The sequence below is a fragment of the Nilaparvata lugens genome, chromosome X, assembly GCF_014356525.2.
Source record: "Nilaparvata lugens isolate BPH chromosome X, ASM1435652v1, whole genome shotgun sequence".
In the NCBI taxonomy this organism is placed as follows: domain Eukaryota; kingdom Metazoa; phylum Arthropoda; class Insecta; order Hemiptera; family Delphacidae; genus Nilaparvata; species Nilaparvata lugens.
In genome coordinates this window covers 90,469,541-90,483,715 of record NC_052518.1, presented here as the reverse complement: position 1 = coordinate 90,483,715, position 14,175 = coordinate 90,469,541, and the positions used below count along the sequence as shown (strand labels likewise).

The 14,175-nt window shown below is 32.0% G+C and overlaps 1 protein-coding gene across 2 annotated transcripts in view; it reads left to right on the top strand.

The window, feature by feature from the left end:
- The window catches only part of LOC111061823 (scavenger receptor class B member 1), a 78,644-nt gene that overhangs the window by 53,499 nt on the left and 10,970 nt on the right, over positions 1 to 14,175 (top strand). Inside the window, exons 1-5 of one of the 2 annotated variants that reach the window (XM_022349517.2) lie at positions 2,299 to 2,756; positions 3,834 to 3,925; positions 10,330 to 10,493; positions 11,851 to 11,992; positions 13,106 to 13,306. In XM_022349517.2, the coding sequence (XP_022205209.2) occupies positions 2,741 to 2,756; positions 3,834 to 3,925; positions 10,330 to 10,493; positions 11,851 to 11,992; positions 13,106 to 13,306 (615 nt within the window). In that variant the 5' untranslated portion in view covers positions 2,299 to 2,740. Of the gene's footprint in view, positions 1 to 2,298; positions 2,757 to 3,833; positions 3,926 to 10,329; positions 10,494 to 11,850; positions 11,993 to 13,105; positions 13,307 to 14,175 lie in introns of those variants that run through there. The other variant, XM_039442647.1, reaches the window with a different exon arrangement.

The following is a 14,175-nucleotide window of genomic DNA, read 5'->3' as shown; positions in this document are numbered from 1 at the left end:
TAAGACGGGACATTTTCGAAATTACCTCAAAACTTGTAATACGACTTTCACTAGATAATTACTATTATCAGCGGTATACTAGAAAAGTGATTTTTCATGACAGAATAATCGTTTTCATTTCATGGATTAACGATAATTATTCATGATTATTGTAGCTCATCCAAACACACAATCATTAACAACACACAACCAAGTCTTCATCATGATTCTATTTCAACTTGAAGTTCTTCTGTGGGGAGGTTAATATCAAAGATGATCGAACTATATAGGCTAACAATAGAAACTGAGACTACCATGCGACTCCTAGGTCTTATTTAGAAGATCATCTTCCTTGTTATATTAATTGGGGAATTTAATCAAACACCCACAGAAGCATAAAAGAGTACAGTAACGATTTTCTTACTTATTTTTACTTAAAACTACCTCGAAGAAGTTGGATAATAAAGACAGTATCAAACTACGTTGGAGATAATATGAAAATTAAATTTGCTTACCATTACAAAATATAATTTGCTCATGAAACTCTAAAAAGCATTTGAAAGACTGTAACAAGCTAATCCTCAACCATCCGAAAAGTTGAGACAAAAACTACAAAACAGGGGATTGATTACCTTATTTTATGAAGAAAAAATAGTAAATTATTTGTAATATGAAACCATTCTTATTACTTTTCTCACAGATCAAAGTGAAAATGGTAAATCAATGGATCACATATATACTTTTGATTGATTGTGATTAATATTTTAATGTATATAATTGCGCCATTCGCCTAATATTTTTTTTTTCAATCTACTCCATTAATGGCACTAGAAACCAGCAGTCACCCAACACTCATAAAGGGCACTAGAGTAATTTTCAAATAAAATCAGTTGAATTCATTAGGGTTTAGAAAAAATGTTCTCATACTCTCCATTTCTAATCAAATTAAAATGTATTGTTTATCATTTAAAGGCTCAACTATTATTAAACAAAAATCATTTTTTCAATTTTTAGTTAGTTCATAGAAATTCCATACTGTTAACCCTGTTGTCAATATTTCCAGTAAGAGAAGCCTTTGGGGTGGTTGATAGCATTTATTTTGGATTTTTGTTCAACAATAATACAGTGTATTATACATTCATTAGCATTTGAAAAACTGAAATCTCTCATTTATTTCTATCTAGGTTAAACAATACTCTAGTTAATATTTTCTCAATTTATAAAAATAATTTATATCCTTAAAAGCGCTGTTGCCCAGAGCCCAATTTTTTGTAATAATGCCCAAATTGTAATTCTGAATATACCGTCAATACAAAAATTAAATATTATTTCTAAGATCTACTCACTGCTTGGTTTGCAAAGAGTACATATTTAGGTATTATTTTTTTCGTGAAAGTTTATTTTGAGTTTCTTACTCCATGTTAATTGATTTATGCTGATATTCTAGAATTTTAACTCATTCAAGATTCAGTGCAATTTGTGTCCACCTACACTAGGCTAAAGTTACAGGGCTACATTTGAACGCATGTAGTGATCTGCAAAATTAAGCGCACATTTAAAAGCTACAAAAATAAGGCGATTAGGTGACATTGCAAGAGCTGACGCTCGAAATTGAGGCGTTAGACCCTGACCTATTCTTTGCTTTGAAATGCTGCTGCTCATGAGTAGGCTCATTTTCTCCATTTCAATGCTTTCATATTACTCATCATCATAGTTAATTTTGTTGATTGAGTAACTGGAATAATCAGTGCTCCTATGAATTCACAAAGTTCTGTGATTATCGATGTCGAAATGAAAACTGAAAGTTGAAACCTTTTATTGTAGGTACCTAGTTGAAGGAGGGCTGTAATCCAGCTGAAGGCGCATTATATTCTATGCATTATAGCCAATTATAGTAGAGATTTGTAATGTACAGAAATGTTGAGTATTTTATAAACTTTCAAAATATTAGTTTTTTTTTAAATAATTCTTTTAAATATTTTTTTAAATAATAATTTTAAAAAATTGGGGCTTCAGTTTTCTAAGAAATGTCAATTTTCAAACCTCTGGAAATTGAAAGACTACTGAAGATTAAATTAAGAATTGAAGAATAAATTTATGCATTCTGCATAGGCCTATTATTATTAAAATCATAAAAAATGTTTTGCAAGCGAAACATCGATTGTTTCGAATCGACACTTTGATGCTCGAGAATCAATGTTTCACTCTCGAGTCTTGAAATTACAGGTTCAGTCGAAATAGTTAACGTCGATCGCATTTTTCGATGTATCGTTGATTTTGAACAGCTGCTCAGCTTATCAGCTGATGAGTGTGTATGCTGTCGCTGTCTGCCTTTTGGTGTGATCAATACTATACTCACGCAAACGCACCGCACCGGCAGGTGTTAGTATTCTTGATAATAATCGATTCAAATATTATTTCCCGATTATGAGTGTAGAAAACATTCTAGTTGGTTTGCAAAATGGTAGTCGATAAACACCCATTCCATATTATTCATATCGGGTTTGTTTACAACTCAAGTCTTTTTTTCTGTAATACAGTGGTCATGTAAGCGTGCACTAACCTAAAACGTTGTTCCGTTTCATTGGAGAATATTATTTGTAATTTTCATTTTTACGACACTTTACAATTTTGAACATGAAAGTCAATAACGCTTGCTAACATTCCCACCTGTATTGATTGTCAGTTATGAGCTCATCAATTTGTAGGGTGAAAATAAAAATAGGTAGATGCAAGGAAATCATCGCGTTCGATTCAGGTTATGCGTGATGCTAATGGTACGTATTTTGATGATTAGGCCTACTGTTTTTAGTAATTCTCCTACTAATAATAGTATTTTTTGATATTGAATGAGTTTGAAATATATACAAGTTTTAAGAAATCTGCTTCCTACATGTGCTGATTGCAAGGGGTCGATGTCAAACGAGGCCGCAGACAGAAGAGGACTCTTCTAAAAGCACAGAAGCAACAGTGGAGGACTCCTGGTAAAGAGTCCTCAAATATCGCCTGAAAAACAGTTCTCAAATGATTTCGCGTCCCCGAACTCCCCCCCCCCCATGCACTCAAGCCCAATGACGCTACCCCCAAATTCAACATCTGTCACTCATAGATCAAGCACCCCTCCCAAAAAAAAGTTTTTAGTGACTCCCACCCTGATAATATACGGTATTTCGTCGTTTTAAACACTGTTTCTAGGACTATAACCTTTTTTGGACCCCCTTCCCACTGCCATAAACAAATTTCAATGATTCAGTCCCCTTGATTGCAGACCCCTTTTTATTGATATGCTGTTTATTATCCTGCTTATCAAGCCGTGGACACACTTGTCATGTAGCGTTCCTTTCTCACTCAGATCAGATTATAGATGAATGGTGCATCCAACGGCGTAGAATGCTGCATGCCACACATGTCCGTCATGGAATGTGATCCATCCCACCTCCACCCCACAGAAATAAATCGGACATGAGTAGGATCGGAACACTGCATGACAGATGTGGTCCCGGCTTCACTGTGAATACAGGGGAAAAAATAGCAGTGTTTTTAAGAGTAGCCAATCCGAAAAAAATCGCTTCTATGAACAGAATTTTTCTAATTCTGAATTTTATTTCAGAATATTTGTTAAGCTCCATGCATACTCATCTACCAGAACACCACCGATTCTGACTAAATACTTCATTTACATTCTACCCAAGCATATTCCTAATTTGATATTCACGGAATTAACCTACTCTACTCTTATATATTTTAAAGAATTAATTCATATCGAGGATTTGTGAATGCATTATCTTTATTTCTCTTTTTTTCTCTATCAATATCATTATTATAAATTGAAACAATAATTTTCTTTTTTCCAGGACTCTTTCTCACTTGTTCACTTGGTGCAGTAATTGTCATCATAGCTTCAATATCTTTCATTTGGACCCCATTTGAAATATTGATGAATGAAGTAAGTATTGAATTGGACAATTATTTATATGAGTTCTATTGATCAATTCGTGGAAATTCAATTTTTAATGTTGCATTGCGGATTGTCATTTGTATGTTATTTCCAATTCAATGAGTAAAAACATTCAATGTTTTCCTTTTAGACTGATCTTGCATTTACAAAGTCTCACTTGGGGTAGTCACAGAAGGAGTTGAAAAAATAAATTTCTGATGTAGATGTGTATTACTTATAACTTATATCAGTATCGTACTTTTCCACTACTTTCATAATTTTTTGAAAAGGACTATTTATCATTTTTGTAATCCTTTCCCCTCATGGAATTGGAAGTATTAATTTGCTATTAATTCCATATTATCATTATTAAATTTATCTTAACAGAATTTCATTTCAATAATTATTTTGTCTATTGTACACATCTTCATTATTAGTGTTCTATTAACTATATAATATGTAGTGTTTTCACTTATTCATACAGTGTTATTTGCTATAGTATTTATATTGAATAATTTCAAAATAGCAACGATGATGATACGAACTAACATATATGCTTCAGAGCCACTATATATTGTGAATACTATTAGAATCTTGTCCAACTCTTATTTTGTTTGTTTCTTTGTTATTTTGCTCAAAACTATCAAAACAAAGGCATTAGCTATAATTGAGAGTGTAAATGAATACTAACCTTCCCACCTTCAAGTATCTTAAACCTGTTAACAAACTCAATGTTCGAAATATTGATTTCCAATTTACACTGAAATAAGTAAGCATCCTCATTTTTTATTGCATATTTCTCTCTTTGGAAAATTATTCTTTATCGGATGTTTTGCAACTTTGCCATTTTTAAACTACCCATTGGTTTTTTTGTGTGATTGTTGAAAAACATGTGATCCATGTTATGTGACTAAAATTTATCAAGATCTCCCCTAAATTCTGTCTTCCAATTTATATTATTTGTTAATTCTGACTTTGTAAGTAATTTTCCCGTCATCGTTTGAATGATGGATATTTTTCTACTTACAAGATCTGTATTTTTTTAATTCTTTAATTTTAGGAAGTATATTATTGTTGTATTTCCAAAGTACTGAAAGTTTGGCTTGAAGAAATTTCATGTAGTATTAGTCTTCTTGAAGTGAAAATTATTGTTTTCTTAAATTCTACGCTTCTTTCTGTTCATAAATTTTATGATCATCAATACAACATAAATAAGACCTAACTTGTTTATTAATAATTTAATACAGTGTTATGAATTTCCTTCATAACTATAACATTTTATTCTTCGATTATCAATAAATGCATTCATCTTGCCATGTATAAAAAACTGCAAATCAAGGTACTATTGGGGAAGAACGAAATTGAAAAGCCAGTGCATATAAAAATGCAATTTATTGATACAAGAATGTTCATTGGATTAAAGGGAAGAATAAGAAGTTGATATTGTCAATACCACTATATTTATTCAAAAATTAATTCAGAACCAGAACCTATATTTATTCAGATAACAGAACCAGGTTTTATGGTAACACCTACCACATCTTCAGCTGAACTAATGTGTTCATTATGGTTGAAGGAACAGGAAATTCAATTTTAAGTTATGTGTTGGGATTGTAAAAGTGTTATGTGGTAGGTGTTTCCATGAAACTTGGTTCTATAATATGAATTAATTTTTGAATATAGTGGTATATCAGCGTCCTACTCTTTCAATTATGGAGAACTATCACAATATCTCATACCGTACAATCGAATTATTAGGATTAAAGGAACAGAATAATTGTTTTTTTGTTTTCAGAAAAGGATAGTTCATAAAATTCAATTTATTTCATCATTTGTCACAGGCTATACAACAGTAAAGGCCTTGTCACACTGATTCCGCTACCGACGCGGGAGCGAAGTTTTAAAAATCTCTCCCTGTGTTATCAAGTATACCATGTCAAACAGAGCTTGCTTAGCAGGCGGGAGAACAACCTAGTACCGCGCACTACCGCTTGCTGAGATAGTTTTTTAGCGCGTGGAGCGGATGCAAAGCGAGCTGTGTGACTTGTCATATTTGAATATAGAGAAAGAGATTTCATAAAAAGCAGCCGGCTTCACGCGAGAGTACCGCCACCGGCGCGAGCTCAGTAATAATAATAATAATATTCGTATGGCTTTTTTTGGTGGGGAGTCCCTGGCGAGCTCAGTGTGACATGGCTTACTAAAAAACGTCTGCTAGCTCGCTATCACCAGGGGTACTGGCGGTAGTCGGTATGACAAGGCCTTAAGCATTGTAGCCTACATTAAAACACGAAAATTATAATATACATGTAAAAACTTAGACTTGATAACTTTTCAACATAGTCGAAATATTTTAAATATGTCAGTTACAGATTAATCCTATATGAAAACACTAATCGATAAATATGAACATTATCCTCAAAAGTCAACAAAAGAGAGTCTTTATACATTTTTTTGTCACATGTCATTTTTCCTTACAATCAGGTTTTATCCCCCAATAGCCCGTAGATATTTTTCATTTAATCAGTTAATTAGGAGAGAAAACTGCACAACCTGGAGACAAATTGACAATCCGCACTGCGACTGCGGTGATATCCATGTATCACTTTCCCATCACTACTTAAAGAATGATCTATTACTCAATGGTGCAGAGCAATCCTTCTACGGAATCACCATCCATTATTTAGCACCCAAATATATAAAACATCCACTGCATAGGGCCGTAGAGAGATTAATAAAAACACTTTTTAATGGTGTTGAACGTCACTTGTTCGGCATTATGATGGTGGAAGCTTTAGCCAGGTTCACAGATTTGTCACGAAACTACTAAAGAACGAATATAGAGAAATGAACGAAATAGAATTTACATTGAGACATAGAAATTATAGAACCCAGAGATATAACAATGCCCATGGTAAAAGAGCTCCAGAATTCAGAATCCCATTTTTGTTAAATTCATTGCCATTAGAGTTGACAATGTTACAGAGTAAAAATGAGATTCAAACAAAACTTAAAGTGCACTTCATAAGGATAAATCATTTTGATTAGTTTCAGGAAATGAGTTGTTTTTTATTTATTGTGTTTATTCGAGTTTATTATGTATTTTTTATCAACTATTTATTATATTTTTTGAGTTTAAAATAATTTTAATTTTACAATGAAGATATATTATGATTTAATAAATATTTGTGTTCAGAGTGAATAACATTAGGTAATATCCCAGTGTGATTATCTTGTTAATTGTCGCTTACCGAGCAAAGTCTTTTTCTATTTTATAAGTTAAGTTAAGTTATGATGCAATGGACTAAACAGAACAATCAGTTACAAAAAAATGAAGAAATATAATGAGGTAAATTAAGAAATATAACTATTGTTATTGATTGTTTTTATTACGGTATGTAAAGGATTATTTTTATATATCTCTCAAATAGCTTACAGCTAGAGGGATACTATCGCACTATTGTAATACTCAAATAAAATAAATAAATAAATGACCACCTGTTAAAATGTCGTCTTGCTCCACAATGCACAAGACATGATCTTTTTATATTAAAAAGATAAATCACCTGACACGCACGAAACGAAACGAAGTTAATTAGGGATTGCCAACTATAGGGACACTGCGCTATCAACCAGCTTTTGAGTCTTGTCCTGGAAATGTTCAGTGATTGAGCCCCTTCAAGTGGGTTGACTATGAATTTAATACTTTTTTATCCTTATGCTGTGAGCTTTATTTGTAAAAGGTCGTTGTTTGGTGGTTCAATTCTCAATGAACCTCTTGTGTTACAAATTATGGATATTTGAGTATGTTGTTCAATTTGCCTTTTATTGAAAGGCAAATATAGATAAATAGTAAGATACGCCACCTACTTGTCTTTTTTCTTTAGGGCTACTTTTGAATATAAATCTGTTAACCTTCCTACAGTCGCGCTGTTGTAGAAAGTACAACAGTATCATTTTTTTGCTGCACAAAACTATTGAATGGGGTGGTGTCAGTGAATGAGTCACCTATGCATTCCAAAACTTTCCCCTCATCACTTCACTGAGTTGCAGTATCAACCGAGCAATGGTTAAGTCATTAGGTGCCATTTAGTCGCGACAGTGCATAAGTCGCACTGTGCATAAGATAGAGAAAGACTGTATACGGGGACTTTAAACGAACCAATAACACAGAATTGATGGCTTTGCTTGATGTACCTTATTGGGCTATGAAATGCTAATCATCCAAATGTTCATAGGCGTAAAATAAGCCAAGAAGATGGAAAAAGTAATTATACAATTAATTAATATGTTTTGACAGTAAACAAAGTACATAACACTTGGAAAATTGGATGTTGTACTAAATACAACACGCAACTGCTCGTGTGATTGAGTAGGGCGCGACTACCGGAAGGTTAATAATAAATAGTTCATAAAATCATATGAATATACTAACATATGATCAAAAATCAGAACCTTATTGCATTTATTTATTTATTCATTTTCCAATCACTTGAAAATGGCATTAGCAGCTTAAACATGTCGTGACGAAATAATTTAAAAAGGGTACTCAGATTTATATTTTTATTTATAGATAATTAGTAGTTATAAAGTGCAAGGACAGTCATTATTGCTGCTGATTGGGAGAGGGAACGACAATATTCATGAACAATTTACATCAATTAATTTAGAAAGTTTGAAAATTATTCACAACCATATCGAATCGATTTTTATTTGATCGATTGATTTTATTTTAAATTCTATTATGTAACTCTGTCAATCTCCTATGAATTCTAATTACTCAAGTAGGAAATCTCTCCCAATGTAGACTATTCATATTCATTCCTCTATGTGATGATAGGCATTGCAATGATACAAAATTGAATGTTGTTATTGAAGGATAACTAAAAAATGAAGGAAATGATGTTTGAATAAATTACGTATTGAAATTGGCTACGGCCCAAGGCAAGTGTGTCGTCTTTACACTTTGAGAATATCGAATAGAGTAATTTTCCGTCGTCTTTATGTTATGTGTGCTTTGAATAGATGTAGCAAGTTTTCTTGTCGTTTGGACGTTGTTGCCAATAAAACAAAATTCATACGTTAAATGTTATTCTTATTTCTTTATGAAACAAAAGATGTTGGGAAAATATTCCTTGGAATGAATTCCTCAAACGATTCAAACACCTAAATAATTAAAAAAGTTCCACTCTTAGGCCCGGTTGCACAAAAGCCTGTTAAATTTCAACCGTGATAAATTTCACTAGAACAAATCACAAAAGGTCTTTTTGATGAGAAGGCTTCTCTGATTGCTTCTCGTGGAATTAATCACGATTAAAATTTAACCGGCTTTTATGCAACCGTCACTTATTCTTTTAGGTGATGCTGAAGAAAATATAAGTGTCAAAATGAATATAAATTTCATCCCTGTTAGATGATGTGATTTATCATAGACAAATTAAAAATTTCATTTACAAATATTTTAAATAAAAAGAGTTGAAAAAATTCTTGAAATTTATTTCTTGAAAAATGTAGATTTGTTGATTCAATGAACGATACATTCCAAATAAATTGAAATTATTATCTCTCTCTCACTCTATCCAGACAATCGTTATGTTCTTAATAATTCATTTTCATAAAAAACGTTTATCTATATAGCGATAAAATTATTCAATTTTCTACCTCCTCCTATCAGAAACCTGGATATTACAAAATTTAAAAATAAATTAAAGGTAATTTTGTCAAAGAGTTGTATTTATACAATCAATGAATTTTTCCAAATAAATCTTGAAGTGTAATAGCCTTATTAGATGATTATTTCATTGAGATAGAGAACAATTTCTGGGTGTAGAATGAATTATAATGATTTATCTATGTACAATTGTGACTTATAGAACCTAATAGTTGTATTTATCTGTTGTGTTTACTTTTGTTGTTACCATTTGACGTTGTAATGCATTTTATTACTCACTTGCTACTACAATAAAACATTTATTTATTTGACTAGGCCTATAGAATTATAATTATCAGACGTGTACAATTAATATTTTATGTAATTGGAGTAGGACGTGAAGGTCAAGGATACAAATTTTGAGGAGAAAAATCATGACTTATATCAAGTAATCCGAGTTATCTCTCTATTCTATTGAATTATTGGTGTGCATTCTTCTCTGCAATTTTATTACGAGCAATAGCCTACTAGTCTCCCGCTACAGTATATACAAATCATTGAATATCACCAATAGTTCTGATTCAGTATTATAAACTAATCATATTCGATTTTCAGTTTCCTCATAGTCAATTTTCAAATTACTGAATATCATGAATAGTTCTGAATAGTCCAATCTAATATTTATGTTTCATATATATCTTCATCACTGTTTAACATTACAGTCACAATTTACTTAATTATTTTTGTTTGTTATGTCATTTAGAGATTGAGAATGGTCCGAGGATTACCTGCATATGAATGGTGGCTGAATCCTCCAGATGAAGTATTGCTCAGGGTTTATCTATTCAATATAACCAACTCTGAAAAATTTCTAAATGGAACAGAGAAAAAGTTGAAATTGGAGGAAATCGGACCTTACATTTTCAGGTATGGTTACACAACATCCTTACCCCCAGATAATAAACCAGGCCTACCAATGTTTTCAGATATTACAGCTAAAACCGACAAATCAGTGTTTTCTGAATCTTTGATATCTCTCAAGACCGTCCTGTAACATCTCATGTCTTGTAATATTAAAAAAACGTATCCAAATTTGCCCATGCTCTATTTTTTACATAGTCAAATATTTATTTTATTTATCGTATTGTTTCTGTTGGTGTAAGTACCTGAAGCTTGTTCCACCCCATCTATAAACTACAATCTCCAATGCTTGCTACATTATTTAGCAAGGGTTGTACTGATGGGAATATGTTGTAGCTGATAGGCTAAACGTGACTTATTTGACATTTTCACTTGGAAAGTATATGAACAAGGCACTAACTCTCTAAAAAATTAATTTTGATTGTAAACTTGGAGATGAAAATTTCACATTATATCTTATTATAATTTTGTAATGGCAACTAAGCCTTTATAATTGATATAATTCCTCAACAACGTAGTCCAATGTGTGTTTTTTCAATGCTCATTTAGTTTGTGGGTATTTTCAAATCGTTCTTTACTGTGTCACAGTACTGACAAAATTCCAAAGAACTGATGAAATATCGTCTGTAGGACAGTGTACCAGGTGTTTCAAAAAGAATGACCCAATTTTAAACAGTAATACTTTTTTTTAAATGTACACAAACCAATTAAACATCAAATTACTCACTGGAGTATCAAGTTTATGATGATGTATTATAAGTGCTGAGGGAGGAAAATAAACACGATCTTTAACGTTGTTCCTCCCTCAGAACTAGATATTGAGTAGCTAAAACCCAGGATAACTGATGCAGTAGCTACAGTCCGAGAAGACATCTTGTGAACAGTCTGGGATGAATTTGGCTACTGTCTAGATGTCGTCCGAGCCTCAAAAGGAGGTCACATAGAAAACTTATAATACATCATCATGAACTTGATACTTCAGTGAGTAATTTGATGTATAATTACTTTGTGTGCATAATTTTTTTAAATAAATATAACTGTTTAAAATTGGGTCATTCTTTTTGAACCCGGTATTATTGGCTACCTCAACAATCTATTCTGATGTGTGTTTTTCATTCAATGCTCACCCAGTTTGCGGGCATTTTAAAATCGTTCTTTACTGTGTCACAGTACTGATAAAATTCCACAGACTTGATAAAATAACAGTCTGTAGAACAGTATACTGCTATTGGATTCCTAATAATCATTTGAAAGTATTCAGGTCTGTACTATATTTCATAACTCACATCAAAATTTAAACCACTTTTCAAACCTGTTGTCGATTGTTGAACTAATTTTTATTTTGTCTTCATTTTTCTCACAGAGAAAAGCTGACGCATTCGAATGTACAGTTTTTTGAGAATGGAACCATGACTTACCGTTCTCATAGGACGGCGATTTTCCTACCTGAAATGAATCATTTGTCTTTGAACGCAACAATAATTGTACCAAATTTAGCTGTATTAGTAAGTATGATTTCAATTTTTCATGTATATTTAGTAACACAAGTGGTTGCAATTTTTTGAGGGACTTGCTTATCTGGAAGGTGAAAAAATTCTGGTGTATAAATTCTACATTTTTTAAATTTAAAATTAATATTTAGTAATGTTGATTTTAAAAACGTCCATCTCCCAGATAGAAGCTATGGAGCTATGGTAGTAAGTAGAATTTTTGTTGTCGGAACAGGTATCTTTGTGCCTAAACCATGGAAGAAGATGATGACGTGGACAAATACAGTATAAATTCAAGACAAGATTTATTACACTTGGACTACAGCGTTTTTAGACGACACAAAACTGATTGAAACTAGAAGCACAATTATCTCATTAAGAAATTTAAATTATTCAACCTATCTGACAGTACCTGTACAAAAATGCCCAATAATTACTCAATCTTGCATTACAATATAACTCTCTCAGTTGATTACTATGGAATTTTACAATTATTGCAAAATCACTGACTTCACTTTTATAAACTACAACAAATCTGGTGTGGCACACCTACACTACTTTTCTTGTCATGAAAAGTTACTCATAAGATATATAGTTTTTTTCAAGTAAAAAAGGTTTGCACCCATCATTAGTGCAGGCAATATTCATAATTTCTACCTTGACCAGCTGTTTTATGAGTTCTTATAAACTACAAAAAACACTAAATTTTCTCATTCTCAAATTGATAGCAACAAACTTTTCATAGGTATTTCAAACCCCTGTTCCAGCATGAATGAAAAATAAAATCAATTCACAATTATAATATTTCCTCAGCTTCACTGTAAGCATTTATGCGAGTAGATCTCTGGTTGTACAATTATGTAACTGGCAATGGTAGGAAGGTGAAGAATATCTGCAGTTCCATTATGCCAACAATAGCGTTATGTTGATGAGCAAATCAGTAGCGATAAAAACGGGCTCTCTTAACCAGAGTGTACCTGGAGTTTCGACGATATCAAATGTGTCTGTTAATTTCTCTCTTGACGTCTTTGAAAAACTGAAAATAGCAAGAATAACTGTTCAAGAACTTTTGATAAAAAACATATTCACTTATTTTTCAATGTTGATAACGTTTTAACATTTTTCCAGGGTATGTCTTCCTATCTGTGGGACTCTTCATTTGTGACAAAAATTGCATTCAATCTATTGTTGAATAGACTGGATTCTCAACCGATTGTGGCATCAACAGTAAACAACTATTTTTGGAATTTCACAGATCCATTAGTAAAAGTTGCCAAAACATTAGCTCCTCACCTAGTACCAGTAGAAAATATGGGCATCCTACAGCAGGTGAATACAATATTATTTCATTCTTTATGTTTCTATTCCCAAGGATTTTATGAATTACTTCAAAGCTTATTTATATTAATATCATGAACTGCATCCTATATTTTTGAAGTAAATGTGGTAATGTATGTATTGATTGCAGATTAATAATTACTTATCAATGTTCTGGATTCTGTACTAGGTGGAGCTATTACTTGTAAGTCAGAAAGCTCAGTGCATGGTGCAAAATGTCTGATAGCGAAAAAACCCCTATTTGTCTCGACTAAATTTTGTGTATTTGTGTGTGTGTGTGTGTGTGTGTGTGTGTGTGTGTGTGTGTGTGTGTGTGTGTGTCCATGTGTGGATGTGTGTGCGTGTGAATGTGTGCGAGAATGATTATAATTGACATATTGATTATTTCAATATAATATCATATTCAATTATTATGTTCTTCATGTTATATAATATTTAAATTTGTATATTAATATTTTATTATATACTAGTATATTCAAGTATTCAAGTGTCCCCACACAGGGAAGCCTATAGGGAACACATTAGAAATTAGAGAACAATATTGTATTTGCTTTTTGGAATGTATTTGATTGTTTTTTTCTAATAAAGAATTTGAAAAAAATTAGTTTAACGCTCACTGATTGCAACTAAACGTTCTACAACTTTAAGGCTGTGCAAAGGCTAAAAATAAACTTTCTACTCTTGATATTTTTCAAAAATTTTCGATTTGTATATCATCAAGCTATCAAAATGAAAAAGTTTTCTCAGGAAAACATTTTTTCTGATCATTACTTTTTGAGATATGAGCGCCTAAAGTTTAAATTTTTGGGACAGAACATTTCAAATTCGTTAAGAGATAAATCCATGAGATTTAGAGGATA